This window comes from Falco naumanni, chromosome 4 (assembly GCF_017639655.2).
Source record: "Falco naumanni isolate bFalNau1 chromosome 4, bFalNau1.pat, whole genome shotgun sequence".
NCBI lineage: Eukaryota > Metazoa > Chordata > Aves > Falconiformes > Falconidae > Falco > Falco naumanni.
The window spans coordinates 40056301-40082052 of NC_054057.1; the positions used below are offsets into that span (position 1 = coordinate 40056301).

Here is a 25752-nt window from a genome sequence, read left to right on the forward strand (position 1 = left end):
GATAGCATATTACATTGCACATGGCCTGGATGTCCACACTCTATCCCTACCATGGAAGTATTTAATTATTCTCCTCCTAATAAACATATTGCCATTACCCCCTTGGGTCAGGGTTGGGGTTTTTTTACCACCCACCTAATTTCATTATCCTTTTGGTGTGTAAATATTTCATCTATCACTTGCACCTTCTATGCCATCTACTTTGGTTCCTGCTTTAGCAAACCTTTCATCTGAGTAAACATACTAATCAGTGCCCTAATCAGGCGTGCATTGGATTTGGCAGACAGGAGTTGCTGTCAAGCCTTCCTTTAATGCTTTTCAGCTCCTCGTGAAGCGCTAAATATCATTTGGCTGAGAAGGAGTGGGAAAGTAAGTACACACATGCCACGCTGTCCGAGGGCCAGGCCATTCCCCGGTCTTGAAAAATTAATTTTCAGGTTGTTCCATCAGCAGTCATACTCATGAAAAGTAATTTCCTGCAGAGAGCCTATGCCACTTTGATAACCCCATCACACCTCTCCCATCCCCTACCATGTCTTCCCAGTGCAGCCAGTTCTTCTGAAATCCCTCTGATTCCCAAATATCCTTAGCTCCCTCTATGTCCCCAGCTAGAGGCTGGTCACCCTGTGTCTGGGGACTGCCCAGTGGAGCCCTCCCCACGTGTATGGTGGTTGAGCTCACAGTACAGTTTTTTCCAGTTTGGGTCTCACTGTACTACCAAGCTACTGAATTTTTGCTTATGAAACAACTATAAAATATTTTGGTATCTGTCAGCTTTGTTCTAAATTTGTCACTTGGCTTAAATGTTTGTAGAGCAAATGCCCGAATTCTTTGCAGAGGCTGGCATATTCCTTCTGTCCTGAGGGCAGCAGGCTGAAGTAGGTGACTATGAGGTAGATGTGTGGCCAGGATTTTATAGCAGAGGTGCAGCTGTTGCGTGGTGGTAAGAGGAGGGAGAAGTCGCTCCCTGCACTGATTGCCCCCAGCCTGCTCCGTCCAGGCAGCGAGCGCTGGATGTGCCTCCCTCCCGCTGGTTCCTCCCGCTGTGCTGGGGGCCAGCAAGGCGATGGGCAGCTCTGACACTGCCCTGGCTTTGGCTGTCCTAGGTAGTTCAAACCAAGGAAATGAGGTTTTACATTATTACTATTATTCTATTTTTATCCTTTCCGCCCCCCCCCCCCCCCCCTCCAAGAGAAGCCATCACAACGGCCAACACTGATGCAGGGTTAGTGTATCATCAAAAGGATGCAACAGCAACACGCACCTGCAAAAAACAGTTGTGTACTGCTAGGCACTGCCACTAAAAATGTACCCGTCAATGTTGCAGTGATTATGTGCGATAACCGGCACGTAATTATTTATTTTGCTGATCTTTGCCTTATAAAAGCAAACTTCTAGAATATGGCCTTTATTTTATTATCAGCTAATAAACATTTTAAACATACATTTGTTAGTAATCTTGCGTTGTTGCTGCTGTTATTATGAACAGTCAGTGTTATGATTTTTTGTTAAATTTCATTTTCATCAGGACTGCAGAATAATTCTGTGGTTTTACTTTGGCAGCTGACAAAAGAAAGTTACGCTATGTTAATTCTGGTGCCTAGGACACCTATCTTGAGTTACTGTGGGAAACTGAGACTGCTCCTCCTTTGCTTTATGAGATGAGTGAAAACTGCTTTTCAGTCAAAATTGCTTTATAAATTCAACTAGAATTAGCTAGTGTTTTAAACTGACCATCACCACTATTTCCAGCATTTTAGCTTTATATCTTCTCTCTACTTCAAGTAACCATAGCCCCAAAAACCTCACTGCGGTATTACTTCTCATTTATTGTTTATAAAGAGTAGCACCACCACATGAGAAGGGCAATTAAAAAATACTGTTACGGACCTTTTAATGCTTACTCTTTGAATCTTAGTCTTCCAAGTGCTTACCATTCATATATAACTGTCTCGTAAGATATACCTTTGTATAAGAATAAATATGTATAATAACACGCAGAAGAAGATGTACAGATCAGTTAAAAACGTGCAGGCTTTAGGAAGTGAAAACATGCACATTCATTACCCGTGCTTTGTCACTGGCAGGAGGGAGGTTGGTTGTAGCCATGCAGGTATTGTAATACAGACGTGCAGCATTCACAACTGCAATGTTATCTATAAAAATAGACAGCAACGTGCACAGACATAAAAGCAAAGATATTCATGGCAGTATTGTGAGATGAAGCCGTAAATCTTATTAAGCACAGATTCTGTCTTTTGAATTGTACACTGCAAAACCCACATAGACGTTTCATAGAATAATTCTTTTTAAATTATCTGTTTAGTTGTTCCTGGTTGATTTTGCTGTGCATTCATTTCAAAGCAAGTGGTTTAAATGACTCCTTACCTTCCAAGACAGAAACATGGTTTAGCATCAGCTCCCTCCTCTAAGGACCTCCACTTTACTACTTCTGCAGTGGTATTTCTGTTGTGGTTCCTCATATGAAATGTTAGAGGACAGCAGTGGGTTACTTTGTTCCTGTTTTTTTTAAGTAATGGGTTTGATAATTTATTCTAATTTTAGACTTTGACTATTTCTGTTGAAAGTCAGTTGCACTAGATCAATTGAAACTTGTACCAGCAGCTTCATTCAACAGTCTTCATGAGCTCAAATTCTCTGCTGGAATTCATTTTTTTCTAAAGAACCTCATGCATTTTACTCATTTTTAAACAAAATTATGGACAGTATGGAGTATTTGGAACATTTCAAGATGCACCAAGCATTAGTTATTGTTACATTAAAAAAAAAATCTTACAGATTTCTCTTCCATCCATAGCGCTCTTTAGTCTTTTCTTCTGCAGAAGTTCAATGATTCCCTAAAATTTGTTTGACATTGTGAAAGTCATGCCAAGAGCAAGTATTTATTGTATCAATAAATGTCCAGAAACATTTAATCTGCTTTAAAGTGGAGCATGCTTTTGCTCTTCATGAAATCAATCTTTTTGAAGTACAGGTTTCAGCAAACTCATCAGTTTAACTCCACTTCTCCTCTACAGCTTAAGGCCAAAGGTTGTGTTACCAGCATGGCCTCAAGCACATCACACATCACCAGATCGCACCTACACACTATTCAGTAAGTTGACAGTAAGCCAGCCTTAGTGGGGGAGCACAGGAACAGGGGTGTCCTCAGGGAACTCAACTTTCTGTCCTTAAATTGTATACCATGTGCCTGACACTAGTCTCAAAAAGCTACTAATGAACTTTGTTCATTAGAACCTTGCACAGGTTTCTATTGTTTGTCAGTTCGTGCTCTGTCATACTCCTGGCAGGGCCAAGGTTTACCCTGAGAACTCACCATCTCTCAGGCCATCATCCACTTTTAACAAGAGAAGCGAACGCAGGGCAGCGCGGTACCCGCCGTGGCCGCGAGCTGTCTGGGGAGCCATGCCCTTCCCTTGCACCTGTGCTTCCAGCCGAGCTCTGCTCCAGGGCAGTGAAAGACAGAAAATGACAATGTTTGTGCCTAACTGGTTGTTGACTAAAATCTGATGCTTCCATCGCCAGCCGCCTAGCATCAAGAGACAGCAGCCAGATCTCGAGGGGATTCTCCGCCCTCCACCAACTGCGCCAAATCCACAGGGATTCATAGGAAGGTCAAAACCGCAGCGGACGTTCACAAAGCCCCATGCTGCAGCCACCCACAAGGAAGAAATCAAATCCTCCTGATCTCTGCAGACAAACAGCTGAAGCCATGCTTGACTGGATTTGCAGTGGCTTACCCACTGCTATCTTTAAAGCTTATGTAGCTTTACCTGCAGGCGGTTCAGATGTTTGTTTTCTTTACTGCTTGCTATCCCTTTTATGGGGTTTTAAGTAAACTTCATGGACAACGATTGTATCATCCCTTGATTCCAAATATGAAATCAGTTTGGTGTGGACTCCCAGCAACAGTTTTCTGGGCCACTAAACCAAAAATGTTTATATTCACTATATGGTCTTCCCTTATTTGAGAAACTTTCTGTTTTGCCACCCGCTCAGTAGGATATAGATGTCTCCTAGTTTGATCCAAATAAAGATATTTCTCTTTTTCCCATGTTACACTTCAGCATGTTAGCAGAAGCATCACCTGTACATCAGCTAGTTTTTTCTTGGTCCTTGGACAATTAAAAAATGCTGGTTTAAGTCTAATTCTTTTGGCCAGCAAGAGTTCACAGGTTTCTTTCTAACCTATTACCAGGTGATTTTGAGTTGTATTTTACAGCTTGCCATCTACTTTTTTGTCCTTTTTCTCTGTTTTGTGTTTTCTATATTTTATTTTAACCAAGATGGCTTCTCAGCCACTATAAAGTTTTGTATGTTTGTGAATTATGGCTTTTTCAGTATTCACTGAGAAATCTTCAAAGAGTTCCTAGATTTTTTTAGAACCTCATTGACACTTTAATATCATTGACACTTCATTATCATGTCATAACTAATTATTGCAGCAATCACGTGAAGGAATTACTTCCCTGTAAGTGACTCTTTGTAATAGTTATGAAGTGAGAGTTCTGATGAGGCCAGTGTGAATTCTGATTGCTGCAGTGTGAATTCCTCTTGCCTGTCCACCATAGGTGACATTGAAGAAATGAACTTATCATTCGTTCTGGGTTGTCAGAGAAAGTGTTCCATGGTGGGAATCTGCATCTTTTGTATACCCTGCCAACAACATTTTTAATGTGTGATGTACGTTAGCCTGGGTAAGGGAAAAACTAATTCTTGTCAAAGGTCAATTGATATATTTATGTCTCCCCTATTCTGAAGTTATATCTATTTTGTAAGTGTCTAGGAAGTTGCCTACAAGGTGAACTAGTTACTTTTAGATAGGAAGATGACATAGTTACTAAAGTCTCACAAGTTTTTTATATTCAGTTGCAAAACAGATTTTGAAGCTTGAAGATATAACTCAATAAATGTAATCACAGGTATTTATGTATATTGAACATAAGGCTCTGATGCTGACATTACTTCTTAATGTGGTTAAGATTTAATGCCATCGCATGTCCTTACCGTGTTAAACATCAGTGAATGCTCGAGTACTTATCCAGCCAGGTTCTTTTACCCGATGCACAGCCTTACTGAAAGACCTTCAGCAAAGTTCTCTGTGTAAGTGACTGCAGGACAGGGGCCACTTTTTAGCAATTTCTGATTTCATTCAAATGTTTTCAACGTTTTCAAAGATGCCTTGGACAAAACCACGTAGGTCTATAGAACTGATTAAGGACGACTTCATTTTGAATATTTTGTGTTTCAGTTTTATCCTGGCTCATTCATTTTTTATAGCACTAAATGCAAAACTTTGGAATTATGTAGCAGAATGTAAAAAACCATGTTCCAAAAACTAGCAAAAGCTCATTTTCCCAGTTGGGTAGATAACAGTTTATTTTAAGTACAACGGGAGTACACATTTTTTTGACATTGTTAAATTCATAACAACTACACATACAGTAATTTTTAAAAGGTCTTACTTCAGCTGCAACTGTCATAACCAGATTTCAAACTTATTTTATGATCTAAAGTCTCTTCCATATAGCAAGGAATGGTAATATATTTCTCATAAACAGTGTTTTAGCTCATCCAGCTTAAATGGAATCCTGATGGTAAAGTCACATATTCGGCATGAAATTTTATATACACTTGATGAGATGTAGCAGTAAATGGAGCGATGTTTGTATCCTAAAATTAAAGACAAGAAAAATTAAAAGCTTTTTAGAACATCAAGATCCTATGGAAAAGCCAGTCAGAGAGATAAAAATGAGGCACAAATTGGATCATAGATGGGAAGTGACCTCAAGTCAGTGCTAGAGATTGCTGTTGCATTTCTCCCTCAGGGTATTACAAATATTTAAATCACAAATACTAAATACAGAGCAAAATATCTTGATGCCTCCCACTAGATGTCACCGTAAGGTGCACTGGAAAGCTTCTGAGGTGCCGCACACTCCTTAAGCCTTCACTTCCACACATCTATGTGGAATTCATGCCAGTATTGGCGAAACAGTCTTGCACATGACAATGTGCACAATAAATATTCGTTTTAACCATTTACTGGGTCAGAGACAGTAGGCGATACATACCATTCCACAGTACGGCCCGACTGGAGGACAGCTGGCATCTGGCCCATTGTAAAGGATCAGGTAGTTGCTACCACAATCCCCTGGGTCATCGATGCTGATGAAATCAAAGTTCACTGTGACAATTTGTCCCTTGGGCACAGTAATGGCCCACTCACAATCAGTGTTGTTCTGGTACGTTGCTGGGTAGTTGGGACTAGCAAATGAGCCAGTGCTGCCGTATAATGTTCCGCCGCATCCTGGAAACAGACACTGTTAATTAGCCAAAAGGCTTAGTTTCACAAGATACTACATGTTGTAGTAGAATTAGTACAGTATTAGTAGTAACACTGAAAAACAGAGAGAGATACCGGGAGCTGGAACAACGGGTGTGGATAACAGCATTATTCCAATAAGAAACAAACTGAGGCTCTAGCTTCAGCAGCCTTAGAAGAGTACGCAATGGGCATTAGATGATCACTGGATATTAAAAATCAAAACCCCCAAAAGTCTTTGAAACAGGAATCAAAGCCTTAAGTCTATTCCTTGGTCAGTTCAGTTCCCAACTACTCAACTAGAGACAAATTCTTTTTGGCTGTTCTTTCAATGAAAAGCAGTGCATCTTCACCTGATAGAAAAATACAGATGACAATTCAGAGAAAATAGTCATATTAATTAAACTAAAGTTCATTTATACCAAAATTAAATCTCCAACAGTGGGCAGAAGCAGATACCCTGGGAGAAATGCAAGTTTATAGAGTAAGAGTGAGCATGTGCAGATCATGCCCCAGATTACTCTCAGTCTCCAAGAATTTTCAGCTTCCAGCTCCCAGAGATGGCATCTTTGAACTTAATAGTGTTTAACAGATGTCTTCCGTTAACTTCTTCAGGTAGCCCTCAAATTCATGTAGAATTGTAGCATCCTATGGGAAGGAGCTCCACAGCTTAACTGCATACTGTGTGAAGAACTGGTTGGTTTGGTTTGGTTTGGATCTACCACCTCCTGACTTTATCTGATGGCCTTTAGTTCTTCTATGGGAAAGTCAATGAACGTTGATCATTATTTATTATCCAATACTGCTCAATTTTATAGACCTCGGTAGTTTCTTATCCAGATTGAAAAGGCTCAGCATATGTCATACAGAAGCCTTTTTTCATGTTGAGCCACTAGTTATACTGGTTTCTTTATAAGAGGAGACCAGAACCGGGCACATCATTCAGTTTGCGTCTGAACTATGGACTTATACAGTGACTGTCTATGTGTTCTCTCTTCCCAGCAATTCCTAGTATTGTGTTAGCCTACTTGACTATTAGTGAGCAGCGAGCTCTTGTTTTCATGAAACTATTTTACCCTCAAGATCTTGATGCTGAGTACTAGAAGTCAACTCAGAGCCCACGTTTTTGTAAGTAAAGTTAGGATTGTCTTTTTTTGCCCACGTTCTTCAACACTTTCCAACACTGAGCTTTATCTGTCTTTTCATCACCAAGCCACTCGATACTGTTAAGGTTATTGCGTAGGACTTTTCAACTGACCATGAGCTTCCCTACTTCCAGCAACTTAGTGTCATGAACAAACTATTACCCAGCTATTCATTGCCATTTCATAAGCCATTTATGAATGTGCCTATGATACCGTCACTACACAGCATTATAGTTAGGTTATTTTGCTGGGGCAAATTTCAGTCCTCCTCAGGCTTAGCAGTGTCTAGATCCTAGGGCATAACTAGACTATTAATGGAGTAGGCTGACCACCACGACCACTCTGTGGATCCCCAGACAGATGTTACTGATACTTTCTGACCTCTCAGTGAAAGAGGCAGATCTTCATCCTAAGTGGACTTTATCATCTGAGGTTGTCAACATTAGAGAAAGGGAATTGCTTCTGTCACATAAAATGGATCTCATCCCACTCATCTTGAGGAACATCTACCTCTCTGCAATGACTGAATGGGGTGGGCGATGGGTGCTTGGGAAGGTCTTAAGTGTTGATGAAAACCGAGCAGGCCGAATTCCGCATTTCTGTATTTTCCTTCTGTGTACAATTGCTAAGTGATATTACTTTGGAATTACAGCCTTACCATTTGATGATGAAGTCCAAGTAATTTCATATCCATCACGAGCCCCTGAAATATCACTCTTGAAACGAAGGTAGACAACGTGATTTTGGGGGAAGATGGGACTGGGCACACTGTTTCCACAGAACCTGCCAAGTAGTGGTGATTGCACATCACTCCCATTTCTGACCTTCAAGGGACAAAAACCCCACTGTCAGCATTAAATCCCGATGCCTGTTATATACCAGTACAATTATGCAGGGACACAAGCACAGCACAAACTATGTAGCAACTTGCATGCATACCATAATTATAATTTTAATACTGTTATTTTTCCTACTATGTATTCTTGTATAGAAGGGAAAAGAGACCATTAACCAGTCTGCCTGAGTTTTGTAAGTAATTGCACAGAACAAGTTTCATCAAAAACAGGTAGCTAAATTTTACGGTGTGGTTCATCTCCTGACCGAAAAAAATTACTTGACTAGTAGCGAAGATGTGCTTTTGCAATTCAAGTCCATGTTTTACTTTTCATAAGAAATTTTAATATTCCAGATGAAAAGATTAATTATTTGCCCTACAGACCACTCTTTTCCCTGGCCACATTAAACACAGATCATATTACATAGCTCAGACTAAATCTGATTTTCTTCTGAGCTCCGATAATGCTGGTGGTCAGATCCATTTCTTGAGAAAGTAAAGAGGTTATGAAAGGAGAACTAAATAATGATTCTGCCACAGACATCCGATTCTTGTCATCTGACCAGTGAACAGGGAAAGCTTCAACAAGGTTGAAAGGACAGCGTGAGGATTGTGTAGGAGGGTATGCTTTTTATTGACACAAAATACCTTTGCAAGTATCCTACACTTGTTACTAGAGCTCTTTTTTTTTTTTTTTTTTTAAGAAAAAATGCTTTTTTAGGAAAAAAAATTATTTTCAAGAAAAATAACAAGCAGATAGATTCTACTGCTGGAATGAAAGCACTCAGATTTATGGCTTTCTGTTTATGCACAGATGTTAATATTGGATGAAAACTACCCCAGCTTGCCCTGTTAACTGGGTAACATCAACAAGAGCTAGGTAAGGATAAGTTAGCTGATGATGAAACTGTTTATTCATTGGTTTTGCACTTACTATAGTGTCTATTGTTTCAGCTCTTACTGTAACATCTCAGTCCCTTCCACCACAAATCTGTAGCAATAAATTAGTCCCTAATGTCAATTCAGCTCAGATTTGATCCAAGCTTATTAATTTCCCTTGAATTCAGCAAATTTTGACACATGCCCAGAAAATACGTATACTTGTTTGATACCTCTAGGAAATCACGTGAACACTGTACGCTGTCTTCCAAGCTGAAAGCATGGAAAAAGAGAGAAATTGTGTGATTCGGGGGAGCTTGTAGAATGATAGAACAGTCCATATTACTGGGGTGACGACCAGGCCAACCAGGGCTCTTCAGGTAACCAAACGGCTGGTTATACACTCTGCTGCATCCTTGAGACAGAAAACCAGAAACATGTAAGCATTTCAGATCTCTGTATTGCTTTTCACTGTATGAAATAAACAAAGAGAATGGTAGGTAGACTTTTTAGACATTTCTTCAAGCTTACCTGTAGCTTGATAGGTAAATCTGACTCCATTATTAATCATGTATTCGTCTGATTTGAAAGTCACAACGGCAGTGCGATCGTAAGAATAAAATTCAGGGACTGGAAAAGTTTCAGTGCCACAGAATCTATGGACTGATCCTTGGCTGTGCTGGAATTCAATACATGTCACAAGTTACTTAGTGATATAATTTGGTTTTCTACTTACTGAACTTTGGGTGAATATATCTCTCAACACTCTCTCTATCAGTTATGCAATCACATTTTAAAGTTCTCACGGAAATCAATTAATAATGTCTCAACATTTAGGTTCAATTATTATGAGAAACAAATCAAATGTAACAGGTATTTTCATTCCAAAATAAGAATCAAGGAAAGAAGGTTTCAGCTAATATAACACAGAGGACATAACAGTAGGGTTTTTCTGCTGCTTTTTACAAACACTCTTCTTTGCATGAATATTCATTTTTATTATGGTTCTTGGATGGAAGGAAGTGCAATTGGTTTATGAAAACTTGCTGTTGAGCAGTATTTCCTGGGTGTTAAGTTTGGCAGCTCTGTTACTTGGTGCAACTGTAAAAAACTGTGTAACACTTACCAGGTCTAACTCAATGTCTATATAGTGTGCTTCCATGAAGTCTTTGTACCGGTTAATACACCTTAAGTGGGGCACGGTGTGGCCCTCGCACAGAATCACCAATTAATCTACTACCAAATGGTGGGTGTCACATCTCTTTACAAAGAGTGAAGGGAGCTGAATGTGAATGGTATCACCAGTAAATTTCTTACTGTTGGTGAATCCTGGAGCTCCAGGTAGTTCTGAGTACAGTCCTGGCCAGAATGGAGGTGGAAGGCCTCTACCACTACCCTGACTTGCTGTTGCGGAGGGGCATCGATGACCCAAGTACAGAGAGTAAATGGTGGGTATTCATTCGGGAAGTTAGGAGACGTTGCGGTCAGGGATGTAGAAGTTGCATTATATATTCCTCCACATGGTCCTGTGTAAAACAGTAATATATGCATCGTAGAGTGAAAACCTTTCCAACTGGGGAAGAATATATATGGGGCAAAATTACACTGGGCTATGCAGTTTTGTATTTACCTGTGAGGCTCTAGAATAACAAAAAAAAAAAAGTAAAACACATGCTAATGCTGTGTCAATGCACGTCATAAAACTCAAATAAATGTTTTTTTCCCTACAATATCAGGGTATTTGTTAATAATCTGTGAGTGTTCTGTTTTGCACTCCAGACTGACAGCCACCCTTGCAACCAGCCAAGACCAAAGAGTCTTGGGGTCTAGCCGTGGTGATTTTAGCTTGCTTTTAGATGCTGTGCTAAGGACTGTCTTTGCCCCTTCCCGAGCCCGATATCTAAAACAAATTTTGATGACTTATTACTTGAATATGTATTTCCACAAAAGAGTCACAACAATATATATGCATACATGTATATGTATACTTACGATCCACTGTGGTGTAGGTAGCATTGAAACCCTCCCTTTCCACAGAATTGTCCGTGACAAATTTCACAGTCAAGGAATTACGGGTAGAAATAAAAGGAGCTGGCACTGCAGATCCACAGAATGTGCCAGCTAAATTGGCATTTTCATTATCTCCATCATAAAGCTGAAAGAAGAAAAGTATGTAAGCCACTAACAGTTTAGGCACAACAAACAAACAGAAATAAAGTTCTCTGACCCCTCCTGACATTATCATTTCTTTCACTTGAAAGCACCGTAGGTGGTCTTGTGCTTTAATAGGACATTCTTGATTACTATAATTATTCACTGCCATACTAACTAATTCTGTTGGACAGTGTAAATCCCATTATGGAACATGCTGGTCCTGCCTCAGAAAATCTATTGAAAATTTATTCTCTTTTAAATTGGCATTCTGATTTCTTTTTTATATGTAATCCCAAAGTGCTCTTCAATAGAAAGGTTGATATTATTCATGAAAATGTAGAATTAATTCCTAGTTTCACGGAGCTTTTCTAATGCTCAACAGGATCTATAATTTTCCTTGGTGGATCTCATTTAGCAGTGTTCTGCTGTCCTATGTTTTTTACACTCATCCCCAAGAAAACAGCTTTCATAGGTGAGCATTGAGCATCAAGACTTACTTATTCAAAATTTTACAGATTACAGACTTTTCAAGCAATTGTGTATGATAATGAAGCTGCAAGTTTACTTTCAAAGCGCTTGAGTTTTGTTTTGTTTCTATTCTGTGAAATAATACTCGTTTATATAGGCAGCCTAAGACCAGAAGCTTGACATAAGACCATAACAATGACAAAACTCATTATTAGTTTCCAGAAAGGCAAGATGTCATCTAGAGTAGTAATCTAACCCAACAAAAAAAATGTCATTATATTAAGCAATTTAATTTCTTCTTAAGACCGTTTTCTATTAATGAAGTTTTACAAGGAGAGGATAATGGATTATATCTCACTAATATTTTCTTGTTAAAATATGCAGCTATCTTACTTTGACATAATCATATCGGCAAGTCTTAGCAGACTGTGCTTCAAGCACAAATGAAGTGAAGGTGAGGTTGATCAGTTTGTTTACAGGTGCAGTTATGGTCCATACACAGTCCAGATTTTTCTCATATCTTCTGGTCACATTGGAGACTGGAGAGCCAAAGCGATAATCTGAACTTGTCAAGTAACCACCACAGCCATTCCGAGGTCCTGTTGAAGAAGCAGAAGCTTTCAAAAAGGAATTCCTGGCATTATTTAATATTCAACTCTTTCATGTCAAGCCAGCATCATTTTTCTGTGCTTCAGAATTTTACTGTCCTGTCTCACAAAGACCATCTGAATGATTAAAAGGCTTTCAACACAAACAGCGTTAGATAGATAAGAATCACAATTAAGATTTGGTAGAGTGAATTAAGATCGTGTCTTCTCTTTGCATATAAAATCAGTATCCACTTTGAAAATGTAGCAACGGGGTTTTTTTAAAAGAGACTGACTGTAGGAAGACAGAAGACAGAAATTAAATAGAACGGTGGTTCTTACCTGCTAATAAGAATATTTGGACAGTAGGGGGCACTGGGTTGTTGACTTTGAAAATGTGGTTAAAAATGTAGAGTTGCTTATTTTGGCAATACGACCCGTTCTGGGAGGACTGAATTTGGCAGCCTGACACTGGGACCCTGACTCATACTCAGGAATCTAGCTAAAAGGGACTTACTTCTGGAAGTGTTTTGCTTGGTGGGAACTTACAACCCCTCTGAAAAGCAAGCTGCTTTTTATTTGGATCCCACAGACTGAGCTAGCTAAATCCTGGAATTACTCGCTGTGAAAATCTGAACCCTATCATGTTTTCAGTCGCATTGAAAGAAATTACTTTTGGAGAAAAGCCGTTATTAGAAGATCAGAACCCTTTTATCGCATCTAATTACAAACAAGCAAAAAATACTGTCTCTCTGAAGAGATTTTTTTTTTTTTACTTTCTTTGTTTTTTTGTACTTTGATTTCCAGAAGTTGGACTGGGCTATTAAATCTGATCAATTTATTTACTTACTTCCCCAGTTTCCATGGGGTCTCCTGGCCACTCTTTTAACTCCAGAATTCAAATAAAGTATGGTTCATACTCTTGCATTTGAGTCTGAGAAAGAGTTCTTGTAAACAGCACAGAGCAAAGCAGTAACTGCAAGCAGCCCGTTATCTCCCACACCGAATCCCTTTAGGAGAAATTGGTAATAAATGAAGCTACAGCTGCGGCCCAGCAACACGAGCGGAGTTTCAGAATTTCATCTGTGTGTGTAAAATATGCCCATCTGGCTGACGTACAGTGACTTAACCCTAACACACTGATATACTTTCAGTCGTACAAGACTGCGCCCTACTTAAGTTACAGTATTACAAAAGATCCCTCTGGTGAAAAATCAGCATCCAAGCATTCAGGATTGCATCAGTAACCCAGGGTTGGAGAACCCTGTCTTGCAAGACTGTAATGGTTAAACCAGAATGACTAAGGCTAATTGTTGTCCTGCTCTAACCAAAGCCGGAAAAACTCCACCCTACAAAGAAGCTTGCTTAAACCAAAATCTTAACAACATGAGATTTAAGCTTTTGCTATAGCTAAAAATGAATAGAAGAAACTTATTACAAAGTGAAAAAGTCAGGAATTAATAGATTCTAGTCCAGTTTTGTGGGCTGGTAATGAATTCAGAAACTTGGGAAAGTGTTAGTGTTCCTTTTAATGCCACTGCAGAAGCCGAGAACAACAGTGGGAGAAATGTGAACAATAAATCACGTTCTTACAAACAGTCTAGGAAGGAGGCAGATGTCAGACAGGAGGTTGCCTGGACCCTAAGACTGCAGTTTCACTGTATTTTTCTCTGGGTTCACCCTTCTGCATGATTTATTTAGTTCTCCTGAAACAATTTTGTTGTAGCCGTTTCCTGCTCAGCATTTTGGACGCCTTCTACTAAACATAACATTAAGCACATAATCATTAGGCATAAATTACAGTGTGAGCATCCACCCCTGCAACGCTGAGTCAGAAGTGATATATGGGTCAGACACCTTACAAAAGCTCCTCTTCACCCTTTTCAGGGTTAGAGTTGCAGGGGTGCCAGTCAGACCATTGCAACAGGAGTCAGGGAATTGCCACAGAGCCATGCAACAGGAAGGCGCTCAGTGCTGTTGGATTGTCCCTTTTTTGGATATCAAATGTCTTGGCCTGTTAGTGGTGCTGCTGTAAAGAGAGCTCAGAAGACAAAAACACAAATGTAGGTAAACTGTCCATACAGCACATAAAATGGACCTCCCAGAGACAGAAACAGGCCAAATCCTCATTATCAGAAAATTAATTTTAGCTAGTTAGCCAGTAATAGCATCTAAGGGGAGATAAATAACTAAAAGTATGACTTAGAGTTAATAAAGATGTGGTTTCATCATTAGCTTTCACAATGCCTAGCCTGCTCAGCTGGGGATGAGTCAGCTGCTTACAGGACAGTACATTATAAATAACAGCTAGACTGGAAGTCAACCAGATATCAAGTAGTGTTGCATCAAGCTAAGCAAAGAGCAGCCGTTGTTGAAAAATCTATCCGTCTTGCTGCTTTTTAGTACTGATCAACATTACATCTGATTGCAGTCACTAAAAGTTACAGAATAATGAAGCCGTGTAGATCAAGGGGAATACCCACAACTACATGAAAAAACAACTGCTTAACAGGAGGGAACTCATGCTAAGAGAAACACTACTGCACTGCATTTTAGCCAGGACACAGTTTATAATTTTAAAAATCAGCACCGCATCTGAACAGAAGGCCAAATAGTAGACATCCAGCCTGCTGGTGATCATCAATGCAATAATATTGATCACTGGCTGACATAGCCAGAAAAAATCGCACCTAAAATTTAGGCAAAACCTGGGGCTGAGAAGTCTGTTAATTTATAGAACAGACTCTTAGATATTAAAAGCTGAACTTGATAAAAATACTGATAAATGTACCTTATAGAACAATTTGTGTGTGGGCAGAGGGACGCATGGCTGACTGTGTTTTTTCAGTTTCTGGTTTCTTATTTAAAATAAAAATCGTAAGGCCATCATAAATCAGATTGCAATCTTGTCCTCCTCATAAACAGCTTGCCAGAGAACACAAATTATCAGAAGAACTAGGGCATACACTGTCATCACTAATTGCTTTTGGTAGGAAGCATTAACAAAACTAAAAGACTGAAAGACCATTCAGAAAAGAAGGAATTGAAGGATCCCTGTGTCAAATAAAAATAATTACAGCAGAGACCAAGCACGTGTTTCTCTGTTAAGAGTTACATCCTCTAGACATGGAATGAAGATGAAGATGAACCTTTGGAGCTGTCTGCCTTTGAAGCACAGCCAGGGTAAGGTTCATTTATACAGGTATGGATGCAATGAAAGGGAGCCTACTGAGTAGTTTTAAATCTACCAGAAACAACTAAACCCATGGCATTTCAAAACACAACAAACAAATTTTGATGTCCTTCCCTTCTTACTAAATGAGCCCCACAAACATCTATTAGAAGACAGCAAAGTTGAAAGAACTGTTCTAGTAATGAAACTCCTCTCTCAGACTTCTGAATCACATTTATTCTCACCTACCAGCATCCCTGGGAACTCTAGGCTTCTCTCCATCTGAACTAAAAATCAGAAGAAGCAAAGATTTACTCTGCCAAGTCCAATGCTTCTTTCCTGATAGGTCTTATTTCCAGTGCAGAGGAGTGGCTGGACTAATGGTGGCTGTAATAATTAGCTCATAGATTGTTTGGATCGTGGCATCAAACATCAGGGCTCAGAAGGACATAGGGCTGGAGGGAGGAACTGTGCTGTTGTACTTCATCTCACGGCTGATACTGAAGGTTGGTTAACCTTCGCAAGCTGCGCTGAGCTGAGCTGTTCCTGTGTTTAGCAGTCACTGTACAGACATCACAACTTCACGTGGCACCAGTGCCAGCCCTGACCACGGTGCCTGCAACATTTCAGGAGAAGACTTCTGAAAGCACAGGACTCATTTTTTTAGTCCTTGGCCTAGCCATTAGGCAGAAAAGTTCACTGACTGGTTTGATGGCCTGGCAATGGTACCAGCAGTGACATTTAGGACTGCAAAGCCCCAGTCTCCTGCTTTAGCAGAATTTCACAAATGCAGTCAGACAAAGTTCATATTCTTAAGTTCTTACACCATTGGCTGATCCCAAATATAACAGTCCAGACATGCTCTCTGCCAAGCCTGCCCCAGTTCTGCAAAACTGTAACGTACGTACCATCCTATCCATCTCCTCAACGCCTCTCTGGGAGAACAGAGGCAGACATGCAGTCTGGCCTCATTCTAATACTTTCTAATACTCCATTAACATACTTGGCATCACAGCCACCCGGGCCTCTGCAGATCTCTCCTGCAATGTGAGTCAGAAATGTCTCCTCACCCTCCGTTTATATGCACCAGAGTACAGATCTTCAGCTGAAGAAGTCACTGACTTCAGTTAAGCTAAGACAGTTCATGCCAGCAGCAGTTCACCCACAGGTGTGTGAAGTGCTTTTAATCTGAATACCCCATCAGTTTTTAACCGTTTAGTCACTACAAAACTGTATGTAGTCACTGTGTCTGAAAATAATCTTTCACCTCGTCTTTTCAGATCAGTCAGAAATGTCTTATTTAAATGTCTGCCTCTCTTCTTGTATGTCCAGTGTGCAAACCACTTCTATTTATTTTGCTCTGGGAGAAGAAATGTCACAGACATTAAACTGGCATTTCTGAGAGGCATTTGTAGACTATCCCTTAGCTCAACGGTTGTATTTTTTTCAGAGATATTGAAGAGATGTATTTCAACACCGCAAGTGCTTTCTAAATTTAGTCAGATTTCAAGCTGATGCATATTTTTATAGCTAAGCCCCAAAATACATTTAGAAACAGTCCAGAAATTATGACTTATGAACACATCTTCTGAGCTTTACAGATGTTCTTATTTTCATAGACTATAAGAAGATCAAGAAAATATATTATTAGCCATAATTCATTCATTATTTTAATAGATTAGCTAATCATAGGTAAGCCATGACAATGTAATGAATCTGAAATGTGCAATATATTTGGTAAAAACTGTGTGAACCAAAAGGCCAAAGTAATTTTTGTGAGAAGACTTGTGAGTTTCAGGCAATTTGCTTCTCAGCTAGACCTTCTGCAGCATCAGGTTCTAAGTCCAGGTTGGATAACTTGAGATACACTCCTGGAAACTGGTCCTAATGGGCTGTGAACTCTCTGCCAGGCACTACTGCTTTTCCCAAGGAATGAGAAGATGCAACAGCATTCACATGCCAAGTCAAGGACATGTTTCTCTAAGATTTTTTTGTTGAAGGGAGAAAAGTTTGCAGGAAAACTGAGATTCAGCTGTGCTGAGTCCTTTCCCCCCTAACAAGCCATAACTGCTGTTGTCAGTAGAGGTGCCTGGTGCCACCTACAGCAGGTGCTAACATTATTTACATAAATCAATGCAATGAATTACTGCTGCTGGTTTAAGAATTTAGAAACGACTCAGAAAAGAACTCCTAACCCTGACCTATGTAATAGAATAACCAAAACAGTATTTTACACCTTATATTGTCCACTCAGAACTGGGGAGGGTGTTCAGCAATTCTGAACAATCCAAAAAAACCCCACAGCAGTTGTGCATGCTGAGCACTGCTGAAAACCCCCACCTAGAAACTGACGACAGTGAGCCAAGCTTTCAGTCTGCAGGGCAGAATTGGACTTAGAACTATATTGTGTATATATATATAATATATATATATAGGGCAAATTTTTTGTTGATAAAATAAAATAGAATAAAAATGCTGTGAAAATTTTACTGGATCCTTTTTTTAAAAGTACACTTTAACTTCATTAGGGGAGAGCATAATAGTAAACCCATCAGTGATAGCCAGTGTATTGAATTCCAAACAGGAAATAAGTAATTCAATACACAGCTAATAGAATAAGGGAAAGCAGATATCTGCGAGTGATTTATCAGGTAAGTTACAGATCACTTTGTCAGGAGGAAAAGCATATAGATTATCATCTATTTCTGTAATATGCATACTAGATTATTTATGTAAATTACCTATTAATGCATTTTTCTGGTATATCAGAGCAGGTTTCTTTTTCCAACTATTTTTCTCCTGAACTCTATTTGCTTATTGTTTTTTTTCTTATGTAAAACAATTAATATTCATTCAACAGAAATGCTCATTTGAATAAAAAGGATAGAGGGATCTTTGAGGAAAAAACTGGGCAAACTGAGGACAATGCAGAGGACAGGGTGTTTAAGGAATTTCAAATTCCAAAAGCTTAATGGTTGCCAGAGGTTTTGGAGGCATTTTGTCTGCCTTAGAGCCTACACCATTAGTTTTCTCATTGTTGTCACCCTATTCTTCTTGCCTGTCTACAACCGTCTGGTTTTCTTCATCTTGTGTTTAAATCATAATCTCTTTGTGACAGCAGCTTGTTGCTTTATTCTACCTGTGCAGTGCCTGGCTCAGTGGAATCGCAGCCCATGAGCTTGGTAAGCCCAGAGGTAATGCAAACAAGGGACAACATTGGTATTAATACAGGTACACCGTACTGCTCTTTTACTAAGCATAAATGTGACATTATCCTCCATGTTCACAACAGATAGTGTAAAAAAGGGGAGGGGAAGGGGCTGGTACAGCTTGAAGTCCAGCAGAATTTAGGGCTGTAGAGAAAAAGCAGGCAGTATTCCTGCCCTCCTCCATCCCACCTTCCCCGCTGCCCCAGCTGTTTCAGTTTTGCCTGCATTTTGTGAAGAAAACTCAGGAAAGCTCAGGAAGAGCTTTCTGAGTCAACCCACTTATCTAACCATGTGTAACACTTTGCTTCTCGTAAATTCACGCAGCTTCCCAGACAGCTTCAACAAGCTGCATTTCAGAAAAACCCTAGATCCTTCTGTGATGGTTTAGGATGTGATATATTTTTCATTACTGAGGCAACGGAGCTATGTACACGAGCACAGAGAGCTGCCAAGGAGGAATGATGTGCTGTTAATAAGGTCACAGCTACATTTCCCCACAGCCGTTACTGACTCTTTAAAAACGAGAAAAAAATCCCAAACCCTTACACGTCTTCTCAGCCTTTCTATCATAAGCCTCAAAGGGATCACAAATTGGGGTGAGAGGGTCACCCCACTGCCGAATGGGAGTACTCAGAAGCTCCATTTATCACTGAAGCACGAAGCCCCTGCTATCACAGCAGGGATGGCAGAAGTATGTGCAGGTTCTGCCCCTGCCAGCCAGAGTCAGCTGAAAAGCTCAGGTCTCCCCTTAGAGCTGGAGAGATAATTAGGAGGTCTTTGGCTGAGTCACAAGCTTAGTACACGCAGACCTCATTCTTTGGGGAGAGATCTTAGTTTTCCTTCTTTCACAGAGACATTTCATGTAATCAAATGCCTTAAGCTGATATTGATTTACCTCATCCGTTCATTGATCATCTAGAGAAGCACACGCTTGCTATGGAAAGGAGGTATAATTCTCATTTTACAGACTGAAAACAAAGGCAGAAAAAAGGTCAGTGGTAACTGAGGTGAGTTTTTTTCCTACAAATCTAGCAGCTGGAGCAGGCTGGGAACCCCCACTCAGCCCCATTCACTAGCTCAGCCTGAGAGCTGTGTCTCAGTGGTTGTCCAAGTGACTCCAAAAACGAGGCCGGTAAGTGTCCAAACTTAGCAGCAGAGACAGTGAAATTATAAAGGCTCTGAACTGCGCTAAGGGCCATTATGTTCTCCTGCCTCAAATGCACCACATCACAGAGTCAGTTAGGAATGAGAACATTGCTAGTGGAATGTGCACTTAACACGATACTGCACAGCGTACAGAGTAGCATGGTGAAAGGAAAGATATTTGACCAAAACAGGTGAGATGTTGCCATACTGTTAAATTAATACTATTTCATACTTTGTTAGTCTCCTTTTCTGACTACTGGGGGGATTCTGAATATTCTAGTGGGTGCAGGATTCAGTGATGGAAAGAAATTGTTCTAATGAAAACAGAGCATATTTTTCTGCACAGATTTCAGGGTTTAACTCTTTGAATGTCTGGTTACTGTCAGTCTTGCTAGGCTTCTGTGAGTTTCCTACTTCATCTTCTGTCTTCCCTGACACCACAACGGTTATCTGATGACCTCCTTGCTAACAGATTTCACAAGAGAGAAAGAATGGATAACCCTGGATTTTGGCAGTACCTCTGAGAGAAGCCTGATCAGGAAAGAAACTGGAAGAGCTTGTGAGGAAAGGAAATAGTTTAGTTTGCTACAAACAAGTGTACTGTTTCTGCTTGCTCCTTTCCAATACACAAACAGGGTCACTCACAACATTAAACAGACTGCAATAATTATGTTATCCAGTTGTACTTCCCTAGGGTATCTACAGAATAATGTTCTCATTGTCATCCAACAGAGAATGCGGCTTCTTGTTTCTCTATAGATACCATCTTCCTTATCCAAGAGATTTATCATTATTAATTGTCATCCGATTGCACTTGTACTCTTACAAAACCACATGGGTTTTATCTTTTGACAGACATGAGGGAGCTTCTCTAAAGCACCATTTAGAATAACAGGCTTTTAGATCTTCATGGTTTTATTCTCTTTCATTTGAAGCATGATCTCAGACCGCATAGTACAAAGATGTCTCACTGGACAAGTCAAACGAAACACAGGACTGTGACTCATGTTTTCCTTTTATGACATACTTTTCTACTTTTTTTGCCATTATGTACTAGCATGGGACTGTCAGGATCCCTCCTATTGGCTGTGTGGTTTAGTCCCTGTGGCTTGCTTCGCAGTCGAGAAAGAAGACCTACCATTAAGCATCTCACCACCATGGCCTCTTTGTCACACAACCCACAACTCTGCATGGCCATCTTTTCCAACTTGTAACTCCATTTCTCCTGAGTAACTCCTGTAACATCACAACCTCCCTTTCCTTGGGAGCCTGCAGAAATGTCCCTCTGACACTTAGCCTAATTGTTACCAAAGTTTATTCATAACAGGCTTCTCCTCACTCTAGGAAATTACCAGGCATGGTACTGACTTGAAGAGCTTGGCTTCTTTGACATTGGTGCTTAAGAAGAATCTCTGGCAAGTTGCACAAATAAATTTAAAGGCAGTGGCTAAAGAAATTGACTGTATGCCAACAGGAAGAGCAAGAGTTTGGGGAGTTCCTGATGATCTCACCCTGGAAACATAAAGCCAGGCTGTGGGATATCTCTGACAACTGATACCTAAGGGTTTAAAGACAGCAACATGTGAAGCAACATTATTACTTGAAATAACAGTCCACGAGAGTGGTCTTAAAAATTCTTGTAGCAATTACTTAGACTGAAGCAAAGGAAGAGTTAATAATAGTAATGACCATGAGGTTCTGTGGGAATATTTTTCTTGGCAAAGCCTGTAGAACCAGTTATTTTCCTTATCTGTAAATACTTTCTTGGACTGTATCAAATGAGAAAGTTGCTGGCTGGGGATTGGGAGGGGATTCAATGACTCAGCAGAAGACTACGTTTGTTCTGCCACAAAGGCCTTTCATTCTGAACTGTCTGAGTGCCAGCTTTGTAAACGGGACAATTACTTCTTTCTAGATCTCAAAAACATTGAGTTAATTACACAGGAAACTAGTTATGATGACATGAAATCAATTTACATGTAATAATCATTTGTTGCTTATCATCCCTAAAAAAAATCAGACATAAGAAGTCTAAAAGCTCCTTTTACACCTTGATCTTAAAAATATACTACTGGGTTTAAACCTTTTTTTATGTCAATGCCCCTGATTCCTGTGTCTATCAAAACATTTAACATCCAGTGCCTTCTTCCTGTGATTCCATTTATGTTATCACCAGCTAGCCAGACTGATCCTCCAAACCAGTAAAGGTCAGCACAGTGGTGCCTTGGGGGGGACCCCAGTCTTAACTGACCTTAACACTTCAGGTTTTAAAAACGTGCGAGGTGAACTGCAAGGAAATGGCAATTGAGGATAGATGGAAAGGAGGCATCTTTAGCGCACCACCAAACTTTGACTGCAGAAGAATGAGAATTTTCAGGTATTGCCAGATTTCCCGAAAAGAGAGGCCTTTGGGTGCTGCTAAGCCTTCAGTCACCCAAGAAATATCTATAGCTTCAGAGAGGCAGAAAGAGGTTAGCAAAGAATAAAAGGAATCAGTTCAGAACCAGGGCTGGAATGCAGGGATCCATAAGCTCACTCAGTATCTGCCAAATCTGAAACATTCTTCTGCTTCCAGCATCCCTAGTGAGGGAGACTGTAACTGCTTCTCACCAAAGGAAATTACTTACCAGCAGATTCTTGGGGTTATGAGTCTGATAACACTCTTACCTAAGGTCTCTCTGAAAGATGCTTTCCATCCCCTGTCTGCTCCAAAGAAGTCAGTGTTAAACACCAGGAACAAGTTATTACTGGAGCTCTTAATATTCGGAGGCAGTTCTGAGCCACAGAATTTCCCAAGGAGAGGAGCATGGGTGTCTGAGCCGTCATATACAGCCACATAATCTTTGTAGCAGGAGGGAGATATTTCGAGCTGGAAGCTGTTGAATCTGTAAAATACACTTGGAGCTTTAGGTATCACATTTTCATTTCTATTCCTGTGTTACATGTGTTTTTAGTGCCTGAGGAAAGGCCCAAGTAATAGCAGTAGCCAAAGCCATACACAAACATTTCTCTACATTTCTCTACAGGAACAAGCAAGCAGAACTATTAGCTGCATGGCAAAACACTCCAGCCAACCACCCTCAAAGAAATTGTGACTTTCACCCACTGGGTCTCTTGCAAGGCAAGCTGTCAGCACACTTCAGCTTTCTGTGAAGCAGCACATCTCCACTTTGCAAACACACCCTGTCTCACTTCTGCAGATTGTTCAGGCTGCAATTTCTTTGGGCACAAGTGGCATATAAAATTCAGGATCAGAGTGCAGACCATCTGGGTCTTCACCTTAGTAGGGAAATGTCCTTTCAATTCTTAATTCATGATCAGCATATATATTACAGAAGAATGTATCCTTTTTTTTTTTTTTGTGGTAGCCATATCCCTCTTTTAGGCAAGACAGCACACTCGGAAGTATACTCTTTCTGGGTGGGTATAATAATACTTGATCTGCAAAGTGAGTACCAGCCTTCTAAAAGAATATTTTTTTCTTATATAAACTCATAGATGTCTCGTAACTCCTCAAAGGCTGAAAGAATTTGACTAAAGCATGAGCTGCATTTTTACAATCTCTTAGTCCTCTTGGTAACCAAACTGGGAAGTTAAAATTCTGGTGATGTTCTGCACAGAACAAGTTACAGAGAAAGATATAAGGGAGCCTGAGGTTGATAAATGTGCCTTCAGTAGCCATTTCTCATTTTAGTTCAGCTTCCCCTTGGAAAAGGAAAGATAGAAAATTGTCAATAATTTCTGCCTTTAATTGGAGTCAGAGACCTCCCTTCCCCCTTAATAACAAGCTGAACTTGGATTACATACTTGAGGGCCACTACTTTGCCATTTCCAACTGTGATGTAGTACGAACAGTTCATGTTGTTGTGGTAATCAAGAACTGAATGGGCCGGGCTGCTGATAACACCAACAGAGCCATTGAAAATGCCACCACAAGCTGTAGGGGAAACAGAAAAAAGAATGATTAGTGTCTGAATACTAGCTTGGTCCTAATTCTCATATTCTTGCAGGAGTTTAGCCATAAGGAAAGTCCTTGATAAATTAGAAGCAGTCTTTGCTGTATGCCTAAAACTTTTAAAGGTGGAAGTAACAGGTTGTTACTCATCCATACCAAATGGCAATGGCTCCATCTTTGTGCAGTAAAAAATTGAGCCTGATTTCAATTGTGCTGCAGTAGGACCAGGGAGCAGTGGGATAGGGCAGGTGCCCCATGCAGCAGTGTGATGAAGGTGTGTCTGGAGTAGTTCTGCACCCATTCTAGCTTGCCAAGAGAAACCTGGCTGATGTGTGGGCAAAGACATTCCTTCACCCAAACTCTGGCCCCATGGAAGCCTCTGAAAGTTTGGCAGTGACACAAAAGCAGCCACAGTTGTACTGAGCCCTGACCCTGCCTTTTCTGAAATAACTGTTCACAGAGCCTCATAATTTTTCCACCTCCTGGCAGGGCTAGGGCATCGCTGTAGCATTTGTTCTGTGCAGGAAGGCAGAGAGCAGTCCCAAGGTATCACTGACCCTGGAGAGTGTTCCGCACTTCACCCTGTGCTGGGACTTGCCAGCAGTGGGGGGTGGCTGAGTTGGAGGACTGCATACTTGCTCTCTGGCTGAGCGAGCTGTGAACTGCTTGGCTTCTCACACCGTGGATGCTGATGAGGGCAGGATGTGGCTAATGTTTGTTCCCAGCTTCAGTGCTTGAGGGAACAAGAACTATTATAAAACCAACTTTAATCTCCATTGTTAGCTTCAGCCTTTATTTTATAATCTTAACTTAGCAAAAAACATTTCCCTGCGTCCTGTTGATTAACAGCTCAAAGCCACACACAGCTTTTCATGTTTTAAAGGACATGCCATTGCCCAGGCCACCACCTTAACAAAGGCAGTCCCATACAGGGTGCTGCTGGATGCAGAGCCCCTGGCTGCCCAGCGGCTCAGGCTGGCGGCCCCGGGAGCACTGGCAGATAAAGGACAGGGGCTGGGAGGATAAAGAATCAGTATTATTCTGCACTAGGAGGGGGAAGCATTTTTCATTTTTTTTTCAGCAAACAGTACAACTAGAGGGAAGAGGAATGTTAATTGCTAGAATCTGCTTTGTATACAACAACAAGCTAATAAGGCTTCAGTCATCTTTCTCAAATGTCAGAAGTCACAAGTCAGATAGCAGCAACTGACTTCAGTGAGTTATGAAGGTCTTTTCCATGAGTAACTGCACATTGTCATTGCTCAGTGCCATTCCCTCTGTCTTATCTGTATCAGGCCATTCATTTTATATAAAGAATTCAGCCCTATGCTTTTTGCTGTGGCTTCAAACATGAGGAATGCACTAAAGGAAATACCAAAGTTAAGAACTCACATTTTTCTCTGCAGTTAGAAAAATGATGATTTAAAAAATCAAAGTACTGTCTCTACAAGTTAAACCTAGAAAATACTAAAACAGGTTCTGAAAAGAAGATTAATCCTTTAGGGTATTTATATTTCATGTAAATTCTAAACTAAGTTGGAAACTTCTTTTTCTAATATGTATTTCCTCTTTAAAACAAAACAGATTTCATGTGAATGACAAAAAGTTTAGGTGAAAATATTTATTAAAGAATAAAAATGTATCTAGATCCCGACTTTTATTTTTACTAATACCTGGCACTGCAAGAGGGTCATCAAATGGAGGCATATAGCTGGATCCATTTAAAGATCCTGTTTTGGTTCCCATTTTTAATAATGTAGTTTTAGTGTAACTGAGAATCAGACCATTCTCCTGTATATGATAAAATCTTTTAAATTAACTCAGTTAAATAAACAGGTGATGTTTCTCCTTAAACA

General features: G+C 40.2%; 1 protein-coding gene across 11 annotated transcripts in view; it reads right to left on the reverse strand.

Annotated features, from left to right (window-relative positions):
* Window positions 1-5373: 5373 nt before the first annotated feature.
* CUBN (cubilin) overlaps window positions 5374-25752 on the reverse strand; it is a 155164-nt gene continuing 134785 nt past the window's right edge. For 10 of the 11 annotated variants that reach the window (XM_040593691.1, XM_040593689.1, XM_040593690.1 and 7 more), the window contains 10 exons: window positions 23749-23878; window positions 22609-22826; window positions 12221-12426; window positions 11198-11360; window positions 10523-10731; window positions 9737-9884; window positions 9439-9620; window positions 8150-8315; window positions 6096-6331; window positions 5374-5694 (listed from right to left, as the gene is read on the reverse strand). In XM_040593691.1, the coding sequence (XP_040449625.1) occupies window positions 5587-5694; window positions 6096-6331; window positions 8150-8315; window positions 9439-9620; window positions 9737-9884; window positions 10523-10731; window positions 11198-11360; window positions 12221-12426; window positions 22609-22826; window positions 23749-23878 (1766 nt within the window). In that variant the 3' untranslated portion in view covers window positions 5374-5586. The other variant, XM_040593699.1, reaches the window with a different exon arrangement.